The sequence below is a fragment of the Chelonoidis abingdonii genome, chromosome 19 (assembly GCF_003597395.2).
Source record: "Chelonoidis abingdonii isolate Lonesome George chromosome 19, CheloAbing_2.0, whole genome shotgun sequence".
NCBI lineage: Eukaryota > Metazoa > Chordata > Testudines > Testudinidae > Chelonoidis > Chelonoidis abingdonii.
The window spans coordinates 13,314,923-13,340,974 of NC_133787.1; the positions used below are offsets into that span (position 1 = coordinate 13,314,923).

Sequence of the window (26,052 nt, forward strand, 5' to 3'; positions counted from 1 at the left end):
GCAAGTAAAAAACTTTAAAAAAAATCATCACCTTTTTTTAAGCCAATCATGATTTCTTGGGGCCTGACTCATGATTTTTGAATATTCAGGGCTGGCAATACTATGACTGTAAGGGTTTCTGGGTGTTTGGGAAGAACAGGCAATTCCTTACTTCAGTCTAGAACATGGGTCAGCAACCTTTCAGAAGTGCTGTGCCGAGTCTTCATTTATTCACTCTAATTTAAGGTTTCGTGAGCCAGTAATACTTTTTAACAAGGTCTTTTTCTATAAGTCTATAATATATAACTATACTATTGTTGTATGTAAAGTAAAGAAGGTTTTAAAAGTGTTTAAGAAGCTTTATTTAAAATTAAATTAAAATGCAGAGCCCCCCAGACTGGTGGCCAGGACCCAGGCAGTGCAAGTGCCACTGAAAATTAGCTCATGTGCTGCCTTTGGCATGTGTGCCATAGGTTGCCTACCACTGATCGAAATGGACTGTCCATATAGATTTCGCCCTTTCTGGCTCCCATCTCTCCCTGCAATATTGATCCAAGCAAACACCCCAGATACTTTTCAAGTTCAGAAAACAGTAGCATGTGCATTTAAGAGGAAAAGCAGCGACTATACCAGCAACAGGGCCGGGGTGGAGGACGACACTGCTACCACATAAAGGAGCATTAGGAGGTTCTTTCAAATGAACCTGTGCACCGAATACTCTTATTGACAGTGCCCAAGGGAGTTTCAGCTTCTCCTGGGTTGATGCAGTGCCCGAGAAGGGGAAAGGAGAGTGGGAGCATGACACAGCAGCAGGGCCATGCAAAGAGGGGGCCCAGTTGCAACTTGGGTCGCCTTGCACTAGTCCACGCTGCCCTTTAAAGTCCAGGGGCCAGGAGAGAGTTGCACAAGCCGCTCATGCAGCATCTGGGAGCTCTAACATAGCTGCTTTCCCGAGCCCCGTCACCTCAGTGCTCCCCGAGCCCTATGGGCAGGAGCTTCAGAACTCACATCCAAGATAACCGAGGGGCCTTTTCGCTGCCCCACAGGGAAGAATCCCTGGCCAGCGGCTGCCTTCCCTTCCTGGAGGAAGTCTCTGTTGGAGAGCAGCGGGCTGAGTGGGCCAGTGGCCGGGAACCCAGGCCAGCAATGGGCTGAGCCGCTCAGCTGTTCTGGGGTCCCGGCCACTGGCCCTGCTTAGCCCGCTGCCAGCCTGGGGTTTCTTTCACCCAGGCTGGCAGTGGGCTGAGTGGGGCCGGCGGCTGGGACCTTGGCTAGCAGCAGTGTGCCATTAAAAATTGGTTTGCGTGCCACCTTTGGCACGTGTGCCGTAGGTTGCTGACCTCTGGTCTAGAAGATGTGTGTTGGGTGAAGTGGGGGGTAAACCAAAGTTATGTCTATACTTTATGGCCATGTGCAGAGTACAGAGGCTATATGCCCAGCTAGCAGTGTAGATTTGAGGCATGGCTTATGCAAGTAGATTAGAGCAATAGTTTTCAAACTTTTTTCTGGCAACCCAGTTGAAGAAAATTGTTGATGCCTGTGACCCAATGGAGCTGGGTTTGGGGTGTGGGAGGGGCTCAGGACTGGGGCAGAGGGTTGAGGGCTGCAGGGTAGGGGTGCAGGCTCTGGGGTGCAGCTGGGCATGAGCGGTTTGGGGTGCAGGAAGGGGCTCTGGGTTTGGGATGGCTCAGGGCTGGAGCAGGGGATTGGGGCATGGGATTACCTCGGGCGGCTCCTGGGCAGCAGTGCAGCAGGGGTGCAGAGGCAGGCTTCCTGCCTGGCCTGGCACCGCGGACCGCGCTGCATCCTGGAAGTGGCCAGCAGCAGGTCCCGCTCCTAGGCGAAGGCGCACAAGCAGCTCCACATGGCTCTTGCCCGCAGGCACCGTCCCCCCACCCCCAGCTCCCATTGGCCAGAAACCAGCCAATGGGAGTGCGGAGCCAGTGCTCAGAGTGGGGGCAGCAAGCAGAGCCCTGTAGCCCCCCAGCTAGACCTGCTGCTGGAGGCCAGCGCTGTGTCAGAACAGGTAGGGACTAGCCTGCCTTAGCTGAGCAGCACCACCAACGGGACTTTTAATGGCCCTGTCGGCGGTGCTGACCAGAGCTGCTGCTGCAACACAATGCTTTACTTTCTGCAACCCAGTACTGGGTCTCAACCCACAGTTTGAAAACCACTGGATTAGGGTATGTCAGAACACAAGGGTATATACACTACATCTCTCTTTACATGTCTAAGCAGTGATTCCCACACCTACACTACTGATTTTAGCAGTATAGTGTCCCGCTGCCTCTCCCTTGCTAGAGCCTTTCCTCCCTACAGTGAAAGGCTCCCTCCATTGCAAAAGTGCAGAGCTGAGCTCTAGCCACTCATTTTGTCAGAACAGACACAATTGTGATCAAAGCAGCAGGAAACACCTAAGATGGCAGAGCAGCAGCCACAGCTGAACTGCAAGACAGAGTCTGAGGAGAGGCTGCCACTGTAAGGAAGACATGGTAGAAGAGAGCCCCTATCCAACAGGACTCCCAACTGTTGGAAATAGAGTAGGTAACAGGGTGTCATCTCCTACATCCCAAAGAAGAGTTGCAGAGGTTGCAGGGTGAAGTGTCCCCCATCAGCTTAGACACAAGACAGGGATAGACTGAAGTGAGGAAAGGAACAGCCAAAGTATCTCTCATGCATAAAGGTGCCAGCAAAAGGGATACCCAAAGCAGATCTTACCTGGGGCACTCACACGGGGTTTTGCACTCTTAGCACATGCTCAGAGATGAGTTGGAGAGCAGGCAGGGACGCAAGTTTGTCTCTCACAGAGGAATCTCAGGACGACCCTTTCACCTGGAGTTTCTTATACTTTTTTTCTGTTCCTTCTTATATTCCTTATCCATCATCCTTCTGTCTGGGGGAACTGGAAGAAGAAAAGCAGAGAGATTAAGCACAGGCTACCTGATTCCAGGACAATTACAAAAAGACACAAGGAGAGATTAGTTTCAATCTGCCTTATTTAAATTAATTTTCTTGTTGATAGGTGGACATTCCATAGTCTCGGATTCATTTTAAGTCTTGTAGGAGGAGGCTCTTGTACAGTGGTAATTTTGTTTTCAGTTATCTTCTAAATTGTTTTAGAGTCCATAATATTGAATTTTATCCAAAATTAATACTACAGAAATAACACAGCATTTGCAGGGAAGAGAAATTATTCAGAATGTAGACATCCATCTCCCCATTCTCCTTGTTGGTCACCCACATCATCTCAATCAAACCCTTAATTGTTCACTTTTAACTCTTGATGGAAATACTCTTTTCTTCCCTGCAGGTGTATTTTAATTTTGTAAATTAAAAAGCAACCATTTAAAATTATTCCACAGGGAGCAGATCCTCAGTTGGAGTAAACTGTCATAACTCACTGACTTCAATCAGAGCTAGGACAATTTACCTCAGTTGAGGAGCTGCACCTGTGTTCTTGTTCATTTTATCAACCTCTTAAGTGCTTCACCAGATGTTTCATCATCACAAATGGAGCAGGATTTTGTCTTTAGAGAGTAGACCACCACCTTTGTTCACACACTGAAACAGGATCCAGTGAAGAAACATGAAGTTATTAAGCCAGATTCTCTGTTTCACTTGGATCATTTTACTCCATCTGAGTTGAAATTTCCCACACATATCCAGCAGGGGATACCTCCACACAGGAGTCTTCTCAGAAGGCACAATGTTGACAGAGCCAATTCCCTCCCATCTGAACCAGCAACATGCAGTGAAGCGAGAGTGCGTCTAGAGCACAATGCACTCTGGTAATCTCCAACTGATATATTGTTCTTAGGTAACTAGTTACCTGTCTGCCTTTGCACCTACCCCTGGAATCTGGCCCAATTGTTTACTTGGTCTAATCTGAATGATCTCCTTCTGACTCAAAAATCTTGTGCTAAACCCCAAGACTTTCCTCTGGGGGAAAAAACCAACCAAACAAAAACCTTTGCAAGCCTTTCTGATGTTTTGTCCTTGTAATTCTTACATTTCCATTGAAGGCTTTTAGCATTAGAACATCTTTTAGTACTTAAAAGTAAGCATAAATTACACCTGTAGCTGTGTTTATTTGAAATATGGTGAGTACTTAATTGCAATATACAATTTTTACTTCCTCAAGGAAATTTTAATTGAAACTTTAATTTCAGAAGAAAAATGATTTCTAATGATTAAATGTTATCTATGATGTCTCAATTTTACTAGAATTAGATTATTTGCATTTCAAACCTGTGGTTAAAGCAAAATTATCGGATTACATTCTAGAATCAGAATGCAGACAATGCATTTTAAGCAGCTACCACTCAATTCAGCAAATCAAAACTTTGTTATTTTCCTTTCCTCTGAGGTGGCTACAAAGAATGGTTCTGGGCTTACTAAAATAACATGATCATGTTAGTAAGTCAGAAAGCTATTTGCTGCAGTGCACCACCATCTACATTAGGAATTATTGCACTGGTGTAGCTACACAAATGCAACCCCTCCCCCTCTCCAAGTACATGCATGTCACTGGGATATAAGTTGAAAACGGGGTAAACTGCAGTGGTGCAAATCCCACTTTACACCAATGCAGATTCTCTACACTAATACTGGTATAGCTAAACAGTGCAAAAATTCCTAGTGTGGACAGATCTTAAAAATATTTACAATGCAAAGTATGTATTATGCATTACATCCCAAACTGCTTTATAAAATATCACAGATATACAAGCCATACACAGAGATCATTTAATCTACATCTTGAATGCAGTCAATACTAAAGTGAAACATCTTTTTGGCAGTGTAGTGATGGTGTAATAATTTAGGGGAGGAAGTGAAGAATAACATATTCAGTTGAAATTGCAGGGAGAGTTTAGGTAGAATTCACATCTTGGGCTGGAATTTGCTCAAAACATCAGATTTAAAATCTCACCTGGTATACCAAACACTATGGGTCTTGAATGACCACTGATATTCATGACTTGCTAATCAGGTGCACTTTGCTTCCTGAGGTGCTAACTCCATGCTAGGATATTGGTTCAGTATCAGTTTACAAGACTGTCACTTCATCTGTACGTATACACTGCAGCTGGGAGCATGCTTCCCAGCTTGAATAGACACGTGCTATCTCTGCTCAAGCTAGCAGGCTAAGAATAGCAGTGCAGCAGCATAGGTGGCAGTTCAGACTAGCCACCCGAGTGCAAAACCACCCAGAACTCCTGGGTACATACTTGGGCAACTAGCCCAAGCAACTGCATGTGCTACCCCTGACTACACTGCTATTTTTATTGTGCTAGATCAAGTAGAGCTAGCACATGTCTGGGAAGCATGGTCCTAGCTGCAGTGCAGAGGTATTCACTGAGTCATCAACACCATTGCTTAACACCAGTGGTTCTCAAACTTCTGTACTGGTGACCCCTTTCACATAGCAAGCCTCTGAGTGCGACCCCCCTCCTTGTACATTAAAAACACTTTTTCATACATTTAACACCGTTATAAATGTTGGAGGCAAATCAGGGTTTGGCGTGGAGGCTGACAGCTCGTGACCCACCCCCCATGTAATAACCTCGCAACCCCCTGAGGGGTCCCAATCCCCAGTTTGAGAACCCCAGGGCTACAAAATCTGTATATTCCTTTGAAATCTCTTTCAAATACTGATCCATTTACAGTTTACCTTGTGAGAGATCTGAAAGGATTACATCCAAAGATGATATGGCAAAGAAAATTATATATATGCTTTGTAATCTGCTGCTTTGAAATGTATGACCATTTCTTCTCAAACGAGCCCTCTGAAATAAAAACAAAGCTATCAGAGATTCTGCCGGATCTCCAAATTTAAAATAGGACAATGACAGGCTAAGTGAATCTAGTATACATTCATCTGAAAAAGGAGTAACAGAAAGCACACTCAAGACCTGAAGGTAAGATTCAGATGAGAATAGATAAGATGGATGCCACTGACCTAACAGTGGGAGGCAGACTGAAACAAGAAGGCGCAGACAACCAGGGAGCGTACAGGAAAAATATATTTATCCTAAGTGGCTTCAACTAAAAGTAGCAATAATATTTGCAGCTGCCAATGTAATCAAAAGATTTAGACAAGCACTTAAAAGGTAACAGGATATAAAAAGCAAAACAGATTGATGAACGGATTTCGATGGGCATTATGGCACTCCCAGCCATATCCACCTTCTGACCCAATGTTTTACTATGATAAAATACTAGAAATAAATTACTTTAAAGCAAATCAAATTTTGGGCCTAAACCTTGACAATCTCCTCTTTCCTAGCAATAGCTATCAGGTGGCATATTTCAAAGATTGTGTGGCAAGTAATGGTTTATTTTGTTTATAGGATCAGAGATTTATTTTCAGTATAATTGGCTGTTATTTTCCCTTCAGATTTTCATAAAAATTAGAGATTAAGATTCATAAAGTTATCTAGTGCCCTCTCCTGGCTGTGCAGGATGTCATGTTTTAAAATAACCTTATTTTGTGTAAAATAACCTTGTTTTTTAATTTAATTGTTCTTTGGTTTAGCAAGTTATCTTGTTATAATACTGTATCTGAATAACACTGGTAAAAGCAGCACAATACCCATATAAATGCTACAGGAAATAGGCTGGAATGGATTCTCTCCGAAACCCAGGAAGAACACCAGGAAGTTCCATTAACTAATTCACTGAATTTGTATGTAGTTATATCAAAACAGATACATGACCTTGACCTGAATTCTTAACTTTGAATATCTTCAAGTTTTGTATTTTGTAACACATCTTAGTGTGTGTTTTAACACCTTGGAATTTTACTAATAGCTTCACCTACACTGCTCACAGGTATAAATTTAATCTGTATTCATGTTAAAAATTATTTTCATGTATCAAGGCTGACATCATGGGTAGTCAAAGAATATGTTTAATAAAAAATAATTAAACTTCCATTTCCTCTATAGAACATCATAGAAAGTAATTCAATAAATTACAAATGACTTTTTAAGACGCTTGTTCAACTACAGAAAGCAAATTCAGACTACACAGAACACAACTGGCAAATATTGCAAATGTCCAAAAGAAAAACTGGACTAAGACTTGTATCATGAAGCCTGAAACAAGGGATAGAAATACAAGGCAGTAATAGCTAAAGTTCTTTTAGTAACTACCAACACACACTTTATCATCACCTTGGATATCCTTTTAACTGTAACCTCAGTATTAGTGTAAATCTACTGAAGTTTCCTTACAACCCTTAACTTTATACAACCATATTTGCATATTGTTTAGCTGATAGTGGGACATATTTTTCCTCTTCCAATTGATAATGATTAAAAATAAATCCAATACATTATGTTGAAGTCTTTATCAGCCTTAATTATTTTAAACTGTAATTGCCTTATTACATAGAAAGAGAATCACTAGAACGGTAAGCAAACTCACTTGACCATAATTAGGAAAATACTTTATTTAATAAATTTGATATAAATTAGGTTTTAGCCACAAGATTTAGTATTTCTTTTGTGGGATGAGGATGTTGTTGAAATACGCCATCAGCAAACTAAGTTAATAACTGTGTTTGAAAAACTTTGGCTATTTCATAGATGCATCCTAGTTAAACAGAAGTGCTACATTACAAAGGGCAAAAATATTAAATATGCAATACATCCCTTCATGATGAAGAATTGCTACACCCTTCTCTTGGCAGGTTTTAATTTTCACTATTGCTAAGACACTGTAATGAAAGGCCAAAAATCAGAATATTATTGTGGGAAAATACAGTAACCAGCACAATCCAAATGGTACTTATATAATTGTGTAATTACATGTAATACTGCTTCTAATCATGGGGTTAATTATTTTGCACATAGAAACGTATAATGTATTGGAAAAGTTCTTGGTAAAAAACAGTCTTGTTTACTATACAAGCGAGCAACAGAACTATATCAAAATATACAATTTTTTTAAATTTACCCTTTGAAAAGCTTTTTCAATGACTTCTACTAGTACCTGTATCTATTCTCTCTGAGCACTTCTCTATTCTTGGACCACAAATGAGATAACTAAAGTCAATCGAAATCTCAGTTCAAACATGTAAGTGTGAATCTGGGCCTCTACCATGTCAGAGTAATAGCAGCTTCAGCAGAAAGAGGAATCATATCACCCATCAAATATTAGACTGATTTTATACAGTAAAGGGTTCTAAGGATTTGGATTTGAACAGATGTCTTATGCCCTGTTGTTGTTTACAGGAATAACTTATCTGTCTTTACTATTCAAAGTGCTTTTTTAAATTTTAAATTGGGCAACTCAGCATAATATATAAACTAAATCCTCAAGAATGATTTTGGGTAACATTTCATCATAACAATTAGTCATATTTAAACCTGTAGAGAAGTCTAAACTCAAAATGAGTTTAAACTATCAATATTCTTCTTTACCGTTATTATCGGGTAATCCCAGGAGGCTTTGTTACATAAAACACAAATAAAAATCTACACAAACAAAGCAAACAAACATTTTTTTACATGAAGTATGCAGTGTTGAAAGGTCTTTTCAGTGGCACTTCATGAGAGTTTGCCTTTTCTGAGTTTTGGGGATACTACTCCTCAATCAGGACACTGTATTTCTGTGGAGGGAGCCCAAAACTTTTTAAGCTTTAAACTAAATAGGTCTCTGCGGTGCCAAAGTAGAATGAGATAGGACTATTTTGAGCCAACCTCCCTTTACTGTTACCAAAGAGAATGCTTCTGATGAGAAAAAACAGTCCTATCTCTTGCCAGATTAACATGATATCATAGAGGGTGTGTTTAAAAACAAAACAAAACCTGAAAACAAGTATAGAAACCAATGTAAACTTCCTAAACTAACTCAGCTGAGGTAACAGATAGCCAGTTTAACTGACTGATTGGGAAACTTTTTTCCTCCTTCTAAACACACTTGTACCTGAATTGGAAACATCAGCAGTGCATCGCAACACTACAGCATTTTCATGTAATTAAAGCAATGGATGGTGATGTAGATTCTACAGCTTTCATGACATTCATTAGCTGCCCAAATTATTGCTGAGTTTTGATCTGTAAATTATAAGTGTCAAGGAGGCTGTAAAACTATATTCAAATTAAATCAATAATATGCCTAAAATATTCTGTGTTCACTGCAAATATATTAAATATACAGCTCTTACTGAGCATTATTTTCATAAAATAACCTCCCAACAAAATTATGCCATTTGTTGTAATTTTACACCATTGTGTATTGATAGTACATACAAGTTCAGAAACTTATGAACTTCAAGAAATATTACATGCAAAACATCTCTGAAAGCAGTTTGCACTTCTAAACAAATACTGAAAGTTCAGTCAATAAATCATTTGATGCGCTCAACACTGGGTTATTTACAATGAAATAATTAAAGAATAAAATCAAAATCAGTTCATAATTTAAGTACATAGTCTGGGGTCAGTCTTCATCACTAGAATCTGAATCCTCAGATGAAGAGGATGTACTGTCAGATCCAGATGAAGCATCTGCTTTCTCTGAACTCTCATCTGTGCTGTTTTCATTATGAGAACTTGGCTCTGTTCCCCCTTTGTCTTCCTGATCTCTAATCCTAGAATTTTCCTCCTTTTCTTCTATAGGCTTGGCTGAGCCTGTCTCATTGTTTTCAGTGTTCTGTACATCGAAAATATTGGATTGGGACAATGCTGGGATATGAAGATTAAGGCCTGGAGTGAGAAGCATCCCTGGATAAAGTATATTAGACAAAAGTAACGGGTTAAGAGCTAAGGAGTTGGCAGCAGCAGAGGACGTAGAGGGAGAACTTGACACAGAGTCTTCACCACCATTATTAGCATGTTGGTTTTCTGTCCTTTCTTTCTTTACATCTGGCTCTTTTGAGTCATTTCCCTTTTTCTCCTCTGAAACAGATTCTGTAGACTTTGTTAGGAGTCCCCCCATACCCAGCAAGTTTGGTAATCCAGCCATTCCTGACAGTAGCATGGGGAACATGGCAGCCATATTCTTAGCTTCTCCTCCAGTAGTTAGTCCAGCAGGCATTCCCATTACTCTTGCCGTTACTTGCAGCGATTGCAAGTTTTGCAGATTTTGTTGTAAGGCCTGAAGAGTCGATAGATCCACTCCTGGAAGTATTCCATTGGCTAGCAAAGGGTTGACCGAAACATTTGCTGCTGTTGCAGCTGCTGCTGCAGCTGTTGCCTTGGCAATCTCACTTTTAGGCCGTCTCCCCCTCCTGCTTACTTCTTCTCGTACAACAGGCCCAGTGAGAATACGGTCAAACATACCTTCAGGAAGAAATCCCTGAAACAGATACATTCTATATTAATATATGAAAATGAATGCCACTACAGGAAAATAAGGTTAAAGCTATGTTGATTAAAAATTAAATACTCAAGAATAGTTCCAAAAACCATTGTTTAACTAAATTTAGCACAGCAGTTTGATTAACCAGACAACTCCCTGAAAGTTTGTGACCGATCTGCGCTGTCACTTCGCAAAGGTACCTCATTCAAGCCTCAATCCTGCAATGAGCCCTGTAACCCTGAATAGTCCTCTGTACCCACACTGATCCCTACTACCTTTAATGAGGCTCTCCACAGGCCCAGAGGATCATCCTAACAGGGTTTATTGTAGGATTTGGGCTAAGCAATCTGAATTTAAGATTTAAAATCTAGTATGGATTTAGGATCTTTCAACAGATTTTAGTTTAATTTCCAGATTCCAATCATTCATTTGATTTTTTTAAAAAATGCCTAGTTACTGTGACTAAAAGATAACAGAGCTATCAAATTTAATAGGAAAAATAATTGTGCATTTTCATGTGGAGCCATGATCTGTGAACATTTTAATGTTTCTTCACATTTCACACAAGCTGCTAAAGACTGAAAGTCCAAATAAAGACACTTAAAATCTTCTCTTGTGACCTAGGAGTGGTGTTCTACTATCTATGTAAATCCTATCTAGTGGTAAAGATAGGACTCTAATTGTGCTCTGGTGTTCTTTTTGAAGTACAGTTCTGTCTTGAAGACTGACTATAAAAATGGCACCACAGGATTCAATTTTTATTATAACTCAATCTAAAATTTGCTCAGTATACAAGATCCCTTAATTAAAAAAAAACAAAAAAACTAAAACTGTCAGCCCTCCTATTCAACCAAGGATTTGAAAATCAAGCTCTATTCTTTCTGCTTTCAGGATCATCATGAAAAAAAAATATCTACAGGGCAAATTCTATTCTCATTTATATCTTCATAACCATTGTCACCAGTTCTGCTCCTCGTTACTGCTGTGATACTTCACTGCCCTTCATAGAGGTACCTGGGTATAAAAGAGGGAAGAACCTAGTCCTGCAACTGGAACTTTACAATTCTGTTGGCATATTAACCAGAATAGAATCTAGTTCACTGTTAGCTGTACTGGCCCTGTTATATCAACAAGAAAAAAAAAAAAAACCAGTAAAAATTACTTTGTCACTAAAGCAAGTGCTCAGAATTTTCAATAAACATAAGGATGAGTTAAGAAAGAAGATACTATTTTTAAATACTATAGTACTTATGATTAACTGCAGAAGCCTAAAATGTTGTTAAATAAATAAATAAAAAACCTGCAATCCTCTGCCTGAGGCTGACTGTGTACAGCAAATGTTGTACAATCCCTATCAGTTCTGGCAGGTGGGTATACAGACTTCACAGGATTACCACCAGAAATTATCTTCATCTCTATGTGGACATGAGAAGTGGATGGGGAAAAAAAGTTCCCCAGAGCAGGATTTTATTATCTAACATTTTGAGGCCTGGACCTCTAGCCACTTTTATTTGCATGGAGATAAAGGAGGATGGGTTTACAGCTGTGTCTCCATAGGTGGGGGGATGGTGGGGGTGGTTTTTTTTTTGTTTTTTTTGTTTTTAAAGTACTCATCCCAATAAAACAAAGGACAGATGAATCAGTTATACAGTTTTCACAATGAAAATATATGCATACTGTTTTGCTAAGCCTGCAGTCAAAAAACAGCATCAATAATTAAATGAAATTTTCCCTTTCAACTTACTGGGGTACAAACCTCAAATAAAACCATCTGTGTTATCCTGATCTACTGCACTCATAACAGATTGTCACTTTTTACAGATAACAGGATTTGTTTTTTGGGTTTGTTTTTTCATTACAGAAATAAAAACATCCTTGTAGTTTCCTTTTTCTGTACCACATGCCCCATGAGATTTGGCTATTTCCTACAAGTTCTATAGAAAGGGGAAAATTTGTAAGTGGCCTCAGAAATTGTGGTCACAAATTTTTGCGTACACCTGTGTGTGCACAAAAGTCTACATTTAGCAAATCAGGTTGGAACATGCACAATTATTTGATCTGCAAATCTGAATGCAAACTGTGTGACCACAAATCACTACAAATTCAATTTTTCAAACTGTATATTAAAATCTGGTTTACAATGCAGAAGGGGCTGCAATAAATATATATTCTTAGAGCTACATTCCTAAGTCCTAACCTGGGAAAAACTACACATTAGATGCATCTTGCTATTGGCATTAATCTGCTCCCGTGCCAGTGGGGAGCATGTTCCTTCTGTCACACAATTCTAGTAGCACATACAGAGTGGAGAGCCAAACAGAAGAAACAGCACAGGTGATGCCAGAGCAGCACAAACTATGCTCCTGAGAATTAGAGGGCACAAGACACTAGAGTACAATTTTCTGAAGTGCCAACTGAGTCAGAAGCCTAAGTCTGATTTTCAAAAGAGACAAGTCATGTTTGAACATGAGACATAAGCAATTCAGAAAATTTTGCTCTAAGTCTAGATTATGATCTCTACTTTAAAAGCCTGCTCACTGTAGAGCTGTAAATATTAAACACATTTTTTATTCTACAAGGACAGATGTATGACACCCCAAACAATTGAACTTTTACTAGAAAATAAAATGCAGAACATAATAGCTATTTTAATAAATAGTTGGCTCTTAATTTAGGTACCTAGTACAATTAAATCAATCCTCAAAAATTCTACTTGCTCATTCTCCCAGGACAAGTAATTTTATTTTGATAGCCAATTAAAATTTTAATTTTGTAATTAGCTTCATCATTGTGGCAAAGGATAGATAAGTAGATATCATGGGTAGGCAGGTAGATTTTCCTAAGAGCGTCCAAAGGTACATTAAACAACAGTTGCCTGACTTTAGTACCTGAAACCAATGCTAGTATCAGTCTGCCTCGTTTAAAAAAAAAAAAAAAAAAGGCAAGCAGACTTCACATCATAGATCATGACATTGTTCATCCTATAAATACTCACAGACTGTTTCACAACATCTCCCCATTCAGGAGCTACTCCATACTCTGGATTTTCTTTCAAGAATCTGCACAAGTCTTTCAGTGGTGGAGCAAAAGCACCTCCCACCTAAAAAATAAAAAGATTGCTTTGGATTTTCCTGATTTGATACTCTGGTTTCATTTATGTCTTTTTCAAAAAATCAGATATAACCTGACAGCATTAGAAAGCCAAACAGCACTCCAGATTTGTCATTAGTTTCTGTCAGGATGGAATAGAATTGGCATTCTATAAATCTGTTCCAGACATCAGCAGCCACTAAACTCACATATACGTAGCAACTTTTTCAATATCTGACAACCTTACTAATGTAAGATTTAGTATAAATGCCAGGGTTCATTTTACAAATGTACTGAAATGGGATGGTGTCACACTAATAATGAATATATGAAAACAGGTGTCAAAGTTTTAAAAGGAAAATTCATACTCCTTTTGTTTATTAAAAATTGTTTACCTTTTGGTGGGTGAATCAGTTCTACTCTATCACCACTGAATCTGCTTTTCAAGAGGTACCCTTTTTGTCTAATAAGAGCTGCTCTGTCTGACAGGGTAATTTATTTATTGTCCTATAGTTCCCCACACACACAAAAATCAAACTTTAATTCTGAGTTAAGGTTTCTAAACAGCATATACCATCAATGCAACCCATAAAAAGCAAGGAAATAAGCAGTAAATCATTAAAAATCCCTGTCATCAATTCCCCTTTTTTACACCTCATCATGACATGGAAGGGGAGAAATAGGGTTTGACCTAGGACAGAGCTGAATGAAAGGAAGGAGAGGGAAGAGGAGCGCTTCCTCTTTGTTTTTCTCCACTCAAGCTCCTTTCAGCTCAAGCCTCATTTTTAATTCACACTCTCCATGTCCTCCACATCTCTGTTAACTGCCAGACCTTCTCTAACCAGCTCTTCATCCCTCCTTAGCAGTGGTGGATTAGGCACTGGGCCAAAGGGGCCTGTGCCTAGGGGCCCCGGCCAATTGGAGTGTCCCTCCACTCCAACTTGCTTGGCCCACCCAGCACTCCTGCTGGGGAGTGGGGTTGGGATGCAGGGGCTTCCTCTGCTCCCCAGCAGGAGTGCTGGGTGGGTGGGTGGGGGGACTGGCAAGCCCCTGTGCTCCGACTCTTTCTCCCACAGTGCTGGAGGGGGGGGGGGGAGGGGGGAAGAGAAGGGGGCACTTGTTCTGGTCCAGGGCCCCACAAAACAGAAATCTGCCTCTGCTCCTTAGCTCCCCATGGGGCTGCCACATGGACAACTGAGAGAACCAAAAAAAGAGAAGAGAAGAAATGAGCCAGCTGATTGGGGATGTTGGGGCAGGATAGTGATTGGGAACACAGAAGGTAATGGGGCAGGCAGTTTACAGTGGTGAATCTCCTTGCAGCAAAGAGGGAGTATCACTGTACAGGCAGCTTGTGGCGGGGGGAGCTCAAATGTCTCTGCACTGGGACAACGACCTTTGATAGGATTCCCTAGTGCTGTTGGCTCAGCTCCTTGGGATACCACCATGGGAGAACATAGTGTATTTGTGTCAAAGCACCGGCACTGGCTCCTCCTGGGGCTGCTACCTCAGTGCACTGGGGAGCTTAGGGGAGTCCTTCCAATGCTGGTACAGGCCTTGGTATGGACACGTGGGGATTCCCTCATTTTAGATATCCCCTTCCTCCTTGCACAAAAAAAATCACATACCCAGGCCTTCCTGAATCCTGCACTCCATCCAGGCAGCTTTATGAATGAGTTGGCAGTATCAGAGGGCCTAAAAATTGGGCATGGGGAAGTGAGTGGCTAGCAAGGGCAAGGAGGTTTGAGGATTTTAGGTGCACAAGAGTGTTTTGCCTGGGGGTCCTCAGGCCACAGAAGAGGCTTCAGAGACCAGTGCTTTTGAGGAATTGGTGCTTGAAAGTCTTCCTGGTGCTGCTCCCTCATTCTCCTACACAGAAGCACAGAGCCACTAGGAGCCCTTGACTGATAAATATTGATGTATGTGCAGCATAGCTCCATTTTCCTGGCACTGCTGTTTGGTGTGCTGGACTGCCAAGGCTGAAGTACCAGAAGAGCTGAGTGTCTGTGCATTGATGAAACAGCACTTAAAGGACTCCCTACAGCAATGCTGCTTTGGGTACACTGTTCAGACTCAAAACCACACTCATGCCCACCACCCCAAGCTCACTCCGACATGCAGAAGTGTTATTCACTCTATTTCCCTGCACATTACCCTTCCCCAAAGCCCAGCTCAATTCCTTCATGCCCTTCCCAAACCCTGATCCATCTGCCTGCGATTCCACATCCCTACCCCAAGCCACATCTCTCCCCCAGAACAGCTCCCTTTACCCTGCTACGAAACCTGCCAACCTGACTCATAATGGGTATGTTGGTGAATCAGAATGCAGGTTGGCAGACTGAACACAGAAATAGGTGACAAATCTGAGCAAGTCTATTGGCCAGTCTCAGTGCAAGATAACCTACTGAATTAATTTTAAAAACCTTGAAAGTAGATGATGTAAAAGAAGGTATGTGTGAAGTTTAGTATTTCTGGTGTTTGTGGCTATTTAACTAGAGTCATCCAAAGAAGTGTACGTAAACCAAGGCAAAAACTTCAAGGGGGCATTTTTCAAGTGTTTCCTTTGGAGAAGTTAGCAAACCCTTTATTAAGAAAGTTACAGTAAACTTGCTGAAAGTGTAATTCTCAACACGATCATTAAGGAATGTGAGTGGACACAGTAATAGGATTACCTTTCTAGCATTTCTTCTATTGATCAGCTGAACACGTTCTTCACCAGTGAGACTATTAACATCCAGTTTATTAGGGTTTCGACAACGGTGCCTTTTTTGTTTGGGCCTCCCATCATGAAGCTGCATTCTCTGTTTCAGAGGGATTTAAAAATGAATTAATAATCTTAGTTTTCTAATAAAACTACTTACAAAAGTGCTGAGAAAGTGGACTTGTTTATTTATTCTTATGAGCCACCCGCTCATTTTAAGGTCAATCTTTTCATATTTTCAACATCACAAGCAGTCTTATCTTGTACAGTAACTCCTGAAAAATGCGACTTTAAGCGAAACAATGTTAAGCGAATCCAATTTCCCCATAAGAATTAATGTAAATGGGGGGGTTAGGTTCCAGGGTAAAATTTTTCGCCAGACAAAAGACACACACACAGTATAAGTTTTAAACAAACAATTTAATACTGTACACAGCAATGATGATTATGAAGCTTGGTTGAGGAGGTGAAGTTAGAGGGTGGAAGAGGGTTGGATATTTCCCAGGGAATACCTTACTGCTAAACGATGAACTAGCACTCGGCTGAGCCTCAAGGGTTAATGCATTGTTGTTAATGTAGCTTCACACTCTACAAGGCAGCAAGAATGGAGGGAAGGGAGACAGCATGGCAGAGAGAGACACACACACTCACACACACCGTGTGTGTGTGTGTGTGCGTGTGAGAGAGAGAGACATGCACAATGTCCCTTTAAGTATGCTGATCCCACTCTAAGTATACTGCCTTTTAAAGTAGAGCAGCAAGTTGAGACAGCAGCTGTGGCCAGCCAGCTCCCTCTGTCCTGAGCCCTGTCATGTCCTCCCCGTTCTGTGGAAATAGAGTAAAGGTGTGCGGGGCAGGAGCGGCAAGAGGGACACCCTGACATTAGCACCCCTCTTCCTTCTCCTTGCACAGCAAGCAGGAGGCTCCTGGGAACAGCTCCAAGGCAGAGGGGGGAGGGACAGCTGAACTGCCCGGCAATTGATAGCCTGCTGGGTGGCTGCTGCACAGGGAACTTAGAGGAGCGAGGAGCTGATGGAGGGGCTGCCAGTCCACCCTGGTTCCAAGCTCCCACAAGCCAGCTGCAACAGGCTGCTTTTTCTCCAAGCAGTGGACAAAGCAGGCAGCTGCCAAATGACGGGAGCACTGCACAACTTTAAACGAGCATGTTCTCTAATTGATCAGCAATGTAACAATGAAACAACATTAACCAGGACAACATTAAGTGAGGAGTTACTGTACAGCTGTTATCTCCTGATTTTAAAAACTGAGACCATCTCAAAGCAGTGCACGGTCAAATCCCCTGCACTACTCTGAAAATCTCAGTATAGAATTCTGGACAATCAGACTACGTTCTTTTAAAATGTATCAACACACTTAGTTAATTCTTCCCAATTATACATTTACTTATCAGCTGGTCAACATACAGTAGATTAGCAGCATTCATTGGGATGTAATGAGTATGAAACACTAACCGGTCACTCCCAGTTGCTAGTTTGCTGGGGGAGGAGAGTGGTGGAAAGGACAACAGGAAAAGGAAAACTGAGGAGACTTAAATGAAACAGGAGGCTCTTTGAGATGTGTGATCTGTGTTCCACACATGGATACACATGCACACCACATGCCTAAGTCAAGAATTTTTCATAAGCAGCATCTTTTAACCTGCACATGTGCGATGTCTCTCCTTGTGCTTCGAACCGAGGGCATAAAGGGCGGTCTGGACCAATGCCTCTCCAGTTCCTACTCTTACCTCAAATCCAAAATATCCAGAGCAGAAGGGACAGAGAGTGGGAGTGGAATGCAGATAGGGACCGCACATTTTGAAGAACTTCAGTTACAGATAAGTAATATGCATTTCTTCTTCGAGTGATGGTCCCTATGTGTATTCCACAGGTGGGAGATTAACAAGCAGTACTCAAATGGATGTTGGGTGTGAGGAAGAAGTGATAGCTGACTGTAATACTGATATCCTCACAGCTGTATCTGCCAGAGAAGATGGACCTGTCATAAACAGATAAGTAAGAGTTAATAGAACAGAAGTACTTTATGTCTCTTTTGACTGTAAAGGCTTAACAAGTTCAGTAAACCTGGCGGTCACCTGACCAGAGGACCAATCAGGGGACAGGATACTTTCAAATCTGGAGGGAGGGAAGTTTCTGTGTGTGCTGTTAGAATTTGGTGGTTGTTCCCTCTGGGTTCTGAGAGTGACCAGAAGTGCAACCAGGTTTCTCTCCAAACTCTCCGATACAGGCTCTTATAAGTTCAGAATAGTGAGTACTAAGTAGATAAGGCGAGTTAGACTTATGTCTGTTTTCTTTATTTGCAAATGTGCATTTGGCTGGAAGGAGTTTAATTGTGCATTTGGCTGGAAGGAGTTCAAATTTGTATTTTGCTGAAAGGATTTTAATTTGTACTTGTATACTTAGGCTGGGAGGGTATTCCCAGTGTTCTACAGCTGAAAAGACCCTGTACCTATCCATTTTAAATTTACAAAGATATTTTACTGTTTTTCTCTCTTTAATTAAAAGTTTCTTGTTTAAGATTCGATTGGTTTTTTTTATTCTGCTGTGAACCCCAAGGGATGGGTCTGATCACCAGGGAATTGGTGGGGAGAAAGGAGGGAAGGGGAGAAAAGGCTAATTACTGTCCTCTCTCAGGGAGAGCCTGGAGGTGGGGAGAGAAGGAGGGGAAGGTGCATTCCTCTCTGTTTAAGATTCAAGGAGTTTGAATCACAGTGATTTTCCAGGGTAACCCGGGGGCAGGGGGGGGGCCTGGGAGAGGCAATGTGGGGAAAGGGTTTTCTTTCTTGTGTTAGATCCAGAGGTCTGGGTCTTGGGTTCCCCAGGCAAGGCTTTTGGGGGGACCAGAGTGTACCAGGCACTGGAATTCCTGGTTGGTGGCAGCGCTACAGGTTCTAAGCTGGTAATTAAGCTTAGAGGAATTCATGCTGGTACCCCATCTTTTGGATGCTAAGGTTCAGAGTGGGAAATTATACCATGACAGGACCAAAGCATAATACATAGTGAAGGTATGCAAGGAGCTCCCAGTAACTGCCCTACATATCTCTACTAGGTATCAGCCTACTGGCAGGGTAGAGACAGTTTTAGAGATGTAGCAGAGCTTCCTTGAGCTTTAGTACAATGAGCCCTCACTCCCTCTGGGAAGAGGGGGAAATATGAGCTAGTTGATAACACAAAGGATAATACAATTAGAAATCCATTTAGAAAATCTCTAAACACATACAGCTTGACCCCATGATCTCTTTGCTGTGGAAACAAATAGTTTAGATGTCTTTCTAATGTCTTTTGTTCTTTGTAGGTAAAAGGCCAATGCCCTTCGGACATCCAGAGAATGCAGCCTCCTCATTTCATCTGAGGCATGTAGTTTGGGGGGAAAACAGCCATAAGTGGGTGGTATGACTCAAACGAAACTCAGAAACTTCTTTAGAGATGTATTTGGGGTGGGATGCAATGAGACTTTTTCTTTAGAGCGGTCAGTATACGGCGGATCTACCATAAGTCCCACAGCTCACTGAATCTTCTGACTGAAGTTATAGTGATTAGAAAGGCCAACTTCATAGACAGGTGGATCATAGAGCATGTGGCCAGAGGCTCGAGGGGAGGCTGATGAGAAATGACAGAACAAAATTGAGGTCCCACTGAGGTGCAAACTTCACCAACAGTGGAAAGGATCTAAGAATCCCCTTCAAAAAGCGAGTTGTGACAGAATGAGTGAAGATCATGTGGTTATCTGCCAGAGGATGAAAAGCACTGATTGCTGCTAAATGCTCCAAGAAGGAACTGAAAGTGAGACCTGGAGACTAATAAGTAAGAAAATATTCCAGGATAGCAGGGATTCCAGCCAGTTCTGGTGTTGCTGAGCCCAAATGGAGAAATGCTTCCATTAGGCTGAATAACACATCTTAGTAGAGTCTTTTCTGCTTCATAAAAGATAGATTGCACCATTCTGGAACGTGAGCACTCTAAATTTGATGCCCATTCAAATACCAGGCTATGATCTGCAGTGGTTCTGGACCAGGGTGCCTGAAAATGCCCTTGTTGTGTTGTGTTAGAAGGCCTGGAAACGGGCAGATGTTTATGGTGGCTGAGCTGAGAACTTCAGTAGATCTGTAAACCAGAACTGTCTCAGCCAGTTTTATATAGATTCACAGATTCCCAGGCCAAAGGGACCATTGTGATCATCTAGTTGGGCACAATAAGGATGATTTGAGCTCTGTCTTGAGAGATTTTCTAAAGAACCTGTGGTATTAATGGAATGGGAGGAATGGCATAGATCCTTCCATAATAGCAGCTGAGAAGCTCCCAATGAGACCTTGCCCAGGGCCACTCTGGGGGATGTTTTTGGTCACGTGTGAGGCAAAAAGGTTCAAGGATGGCACTTCCCATTGCGTGAAGGGAACCAAATTGTGACTTTCCCATTCAGAGTAGCAGAAAAATGTTTGCCGAGATGTCTGCTAGGGAATTCTGCACCCCTGGTAAATATACGCCTGACTGGGGTACGTAATGGCTAATGCACCAGTTCCAAAGATTGAGTGTCTCTATACAAAGTGGAAAGAGGATCTTGTTTCCCCATTACTTTTATATATTGTGACAAAGCTCTGTCCTTGTCTCCGTGGGTCCTGCATTTCCTGACTGATTTCGTTAGCCTCAGAGGCTCACTGTGACACTCCACTTAACCATTCTCTCTCTAGAGACAAGGGTCACAGTCTACTGAGCCATTTTCATCATAAGCCAGTGAGGGAGGTTAGGAGAAGCTATCCTCCCTTGCACAGTCTCTGTTGTCTCCCAATCTCAGTAATTAATCAGGGAGGCAAAGGGGGGGAGCCCAGGCCCATCCTCTACTCCGGGCTCCAGCCCAGGGACCCTAATAGTATCAGCTATTGTAGCTGACCTTTTAGGAACAGGACACACACAATTTCCTGGGCTACTTCCCCACAGCAGTCTCCACTTCACCCTTATCTCAGAGCCTTCTTCCTTGTGCTTGATATGGTGTGTACAGTTCAGTCTCTCCAAAAGCGGAACTTCTCACAGCTCCTGACATGCGCGCCCACCTGACTAACTAGGAGGCTTTTTAACTAGTTTCAGCCATCCCCTGATTGGCTTCAGGCATCCCAATTAACCCAGCATCCTCCCTGCCTTCTAGAAAGCTCTTAATTGGCCCCAGATGTCTTAATTGACCTGGAACAGCTGCCATTTACTTATCCTGGTACCAGGGATTTGTTTAACCTGGGGCTAATATATCTATCTCCCAATACTTTTCTATAGTCATCTGGCCTTGCCCCATCACAATACAGAATATAGTTATCCTATTGTCCAACATTACTTGGACATGCCAGGATCAGATAAGTGGGAGGAAGGCATAGCGGGCTGAATGAACTCCTTGAGTTCTAGTAAATTCATGCATTCTGGACTCCCTAAGGATCCAGAGGCCCTGTGCTGTATGATCACCCATATGAGCATCCCAACCTAAGAGGCACATATCAGTGAAGATGACTGCCTTGGGAGTCAGTGTGAAGAAAGGGATTCCTCCTGAACTTTGGCTTTGTCCACCAGATGACAGAGTCCAAAACCTTGGATGGAACTTCCACCTCCTTGTTGATATTCTCTCTCTCTGGTGAGTACACAGAGAGGAACCAGGCTTGAAGATAACAAAGATGAAGCCTGGCAAATGACATCATGTGTGTGCACGGTGTCATGTGGCTGAGGAGGGAAAGGCAAATTCTGAATTGATTGAGGTCTGGGGTTTGATAGTGACTTGGTGTAGAACTCCTCCAGCCTGAAACCTCTTCGGAAGTAGATAAGTTCTTGCTTTGGCCAAATACAATGTCACCCCTATGAAATTTATGGAACTTGTGGGGGGTTAATATGGATTTCTTGTAGTTAATGAAAACACCTAAGAAAGGCAGTAGACTGAGCAGGATTCAGGCTGCCCTCAAGACTTCTTCATAAGATCTGCTCATCAGAAGCCAATTATCGAGGTATGGAAAGATGGTGAATCCCCTTCTCTTCATTCAAGCTAGCACCACTACTGAAAAGCTTTATAAACACCCTGGGTGCTGCACGGCTAGCCCAAAGGGGAGGACTCTGAATTGGTAATGGTTTTGATCAAAGAGGAACCTTAGGAACCTTCTGAGCGGTGGGAGAACATCTCATGGAAGACTGATACATTTGCATAGGACAGCTACAAACCATGTGCCCTCCTCCAGGGATGGAATTATTGATGCCAAGGCAACTCTGCAGAAAAGACGGTTACTCACCTTTGTAACTGTTGTTCTTCGAGATGTGTTGCTCATATCCATTCCAGTTAGGTGTGCGCGCGCCACGTGCATGTTCGTCGGAGAAACTTTTACCCTAGCAACACTCGGTGGGCCGGCAGGTCGCCCCCTGTGCGCTTCTTGTGGCGCCCTGTATATACCCTGCAGCCCTCCGTCCTCAGGTTCCCTTCTTGCCGGCTACTCGACGTGGGAAGGAGGGCCGGTGAGCAACACATCCTTCGAAGAACAGTTACAATAGGTGAGTAGACCAATTCTTTCTTCCTCGAGTGCGCTTTGCTCTATCTCCATTCTCAGTTAGGTTGATTCCCAAGGCCTTACTGCTAGGGGTGGGGTCAGAGGCGAGGACGTCGCGGGATGTAAGATCCGCTGAGCTTGAAGGCGGCATCGTCTTCTCTGGAATATGTTGGACTGCAATAGCGTCAATCGGTTGCAATAGTCGTGGGCAGAAGACCAGGTGGTCAGCGTCAGAAATCTCTGTATAGGATACATGGGCCAAGACAGGCAGCAGATGAGGCTCTAGCCCGCCTCACAGTAGAGCGTTGATGCACGACAAGCTGGATCTTGAGGGCCAAGTCAAGCAAGGATCGACATACACGACATGACCCAAGACGCAACTGCGCTGTGCGGAGAAATGCCTCACCTTTCTCATTTCTGCGCCGCACGTCAAAGACAGCTTGCAAGTGCAGTGTCGGAATGCTTGGTCCTCCTCGAAGGACGAATCGCGAGGAGCCCTCCGACATCCAGCGCTCATGGAGCTGGTTACTTGCCGTCAGTCCGATGAGTCCGCGTCCTCTTGCGAAAGAAGACTGCAGAAAAATGTTCTTGGTTCACATGAAAGGCTGGAGAGACATGTGGCAGGAAGGCCGGCTGAGGTCACAGCTGTACCGTGTCATATGGAACCAGTATATGGAAGGATCCACAGTCAGTGCATGAAGTTCCGTAGACTCGTCTAGCCGAGGTAACAGCGACTAGGAACAGCTGTTTTCCAAGGACAGGTACAGTAGCGAACATACGGGCCAGAAGGCCTCAAAGGAGGGGCCCAATGCGCCTGTTTAAAAACCAAGCTCAGGTCCAGGTAGGGGTAGGTGGTTGACCTGAGTGGGTATAGCCACCGCGTCCACGAGCCTTGAAGAACCTGGTAAACAGAGTGGGAATAATGGCATCTGGCCAGGCTTAACCCAGGTGCAAAGGATAATGGCCGCCAAGTGGGACTTCGCAAGTGGAGATTGCCAACCCTGTTACTTTGAGAAGACTTATAGATAGTCCAGGGATTAGTGACCTGGAAAAAAAAAAGAGATGATAACAAAACCGAACACGTTGGCCGTGGTTGGGCACACCAAGTGGCATGAAGCGCATTCCCATTATGCAAGGATATGTCGAGTGCGCTGGTGGAGGGTTTCTGCTTCCTTAGAAACACCTGTTGTACTCGCGGCAGGTAACAGACTCAACTCTGACTGGCCTAACCAGACAAGAGCATGCTGTCAGGTGGAGGGGACTGTAGGTCCTGGGTGATGTAGCGCTGACCGAAGGTCCTGCAGTGATCCAAGTCGCCCCATAGCCAGCCAGTGGGGATGGATCCCGCGACAGGGACAGGGTCGAGCAGCATGGAGTACCCTGCTGCATACGACCAGCATGGCGCATTATCTAGGATAAGGCGGATTTTTGTCCCCTGCGGATCTTGAGCAGGACTTGTGTGAGCGAGGGAATAACGGGTGGAAAAGCATAACAGCTGGTTGGTCCCATCCAACGGAATCATTGAACGCGGTCCAACAGGGAGCCCGGGGGACGCTGACCCTGTATGGGACAGAACACCTGGCCTTTTCGGTTCGTGCTTGCGATCACAAACAGGATCAATTTGGGGGAAACCCTCACCTCCGGAAGATCGAATGGAGAACGTCCGATCGCCGCGTATGACCATTCGTGTGAGAGGAAGGACCTCTGCAGACGTGCGATCTGCGAGCGTGTGTGCGTATGCCCCGTGAGAAAGGAGGCCACCAGGTCTTATGGATTGGCTACACGATGTCCCACAGTGCGGATTACTCCAAGCACAAGGGAGACGACATTGCGTTCTCCGCCTTTGCTTGTTGATGTATGTAGCAATAGCCAGTTGACTGTTTGTCCGTGAATACTAGCAACCACAACGGTCCGTCGTAGACCGGTCGATGAGCATACTTGCCCACGCCAGGCGAAATCACCGCTCTGCAAGCCTCTCAGGACATCTGAATATGAAGTCGTCAGCATCCCCGGGTTGACCAACAGCCTCGAGGTACGTATGCTAGGCGCTATGGTGGAGCGCGCCCGAGCGCCAAGCGCGAGACTCGGCGGTGCTTAGGGATGCGGGAGGGCTGGGACGATTAAAGGATGAAAGGGCTGACGGCCCGGCAGCACACGGCGACGGACTGATCTCTTCCAGCTAGATCGAGGGGGCGCACACACTTGGGACGATCTCTTCCACCAATCGAGGGAGCTCAGAACTTTCGGCGTGACCGTCAGAATAATGTCTAAGGCATCCCTGTTCGGCCGATAGACAGAAGCGAGCCAGGTTTGAAGCAGGCGCATCCGCAGTCTGGCATGTTTTTTCACGAAAACACATGCAGCCATGTGGCCCAAGAGAGCGAGGCAAGTACGGGCCGAGGTAGTTGGAAACCTCTGAAGACTTTGGACAAGGGAGACTATGGCCTGAAACCGGTGCGGGGGCAAACTGGCTGTTGCAAGGTTGGAGTCCAGCACTGCCCCGATAAATTCTATTTTTTGCGTGGGCACCAGGGTGGACTTGTCCAGATTGATGATCAGGCCTAGACGTGTAAATAGCTCCCTGATGGTCTCGACATGGCTGATGACTTGAGCCTCAGAGGTCCCTCTGATAAGCCAGTCATCGAGGTAAGGAAAAACACGTATTCGACGACGGCGTAGTGAAGCGGTGACGACTGCCATACATTTTGTGAAGACCCGAGGGGCTGACGAAAGACCAAAGGACGGTAAACTGGTAGTGAACCCGATTCACCACAAAGCGCAGATACCTCCCGTGCGGGGAGTAAATCGCAATATGGAAATGTGTGTCCTTCAAGTCGAGAGCGGCGTACCAATTGCCGGGATCCAGGGAGGGGATGATGGTCCCCAGGGACACCATGCGAAACTTGAACTTCTTGATGAACTTGTTCAGTCCGCATAGGTCGAGGATGGGCCGGAAGCCCCCTTTTGCCTTGGGGATCAGGAAATATCGGGAATAAACCCCCTTGCCCTTTAACTCCTCTGGTACCTCCTCTATAGCCCCGATTGATAGGAGCTTGTGAACCTCTTGCATGAGGAGTTGCTCGTGAGAGGGGTCCCTGAAGAGGGACGGGGAGGAGGAAGGGTGGGAGGGAGGCGGAGAAATAAACTGAAGACGGTATCCAAGTTCCACCGTACAAAGGACCCAACGATCCAAAGTCAAGTGGGACCACGCCGGAAGGAACGAGGAAAGGCGGTTGGAAAACTGGAACGGATCTGAAGGGGGAACTGGTACGCTGCTCTAGGGCGCACCTTCAAAAATTTGTTTTAGGTCCCGATGATGGCTTTGCGGGACCGGAATTGTTGCCCGCTGGAGGTCCCGACTGCTGTCTGCAGGTGGTACGACCTCTCCTACGGGCAAAATCCTGTCTCGGCCGAGGTGGAGGGTAAGGGCGCTGGGGTTGGGAACGGAATG

At 43.8% G+C, this 26,052-nt stretch overlaps 1 protein-coding gene across 14 annotated transcripts in view; it reads right to left on the minus strand.

The window, feature by feature from the left end:
* Window positions 1–6,871: 6,871 nt before the first annotated feature.
* Window positions 6,872–26,052, minus strand: part of CHD9 (chromodomain helicase DNA binding protein 9) — a 217,122-nt gene continuing 197,941 nt past the window's right edge. For all 14 annotated transcript variants that reach the window (XM_032805367.2, XM_032805366.2, XM_032805364.2 and 11 more), the window contains 3 exons: window positions 16,047–16,175; window positions 13,283–13,387; window positions 6,872–10,284 (listed from right to left, as the gene is read on the minus strand). In XM_032805367.2, coding sequence (XP_032661258.1) covers window positions 9,427–10,284; window positions 13,283–13,387; window positions 16,047–16,175 — 1,092 coding nt within the window. In that variant the 3' untranslated portion in view covers window positions 6,872–9,426. The remainder of the gene's footprint in view (window positions 10,285–13,282; window positions 13,388–16,046; window positions 16,176–26,052) is intronic.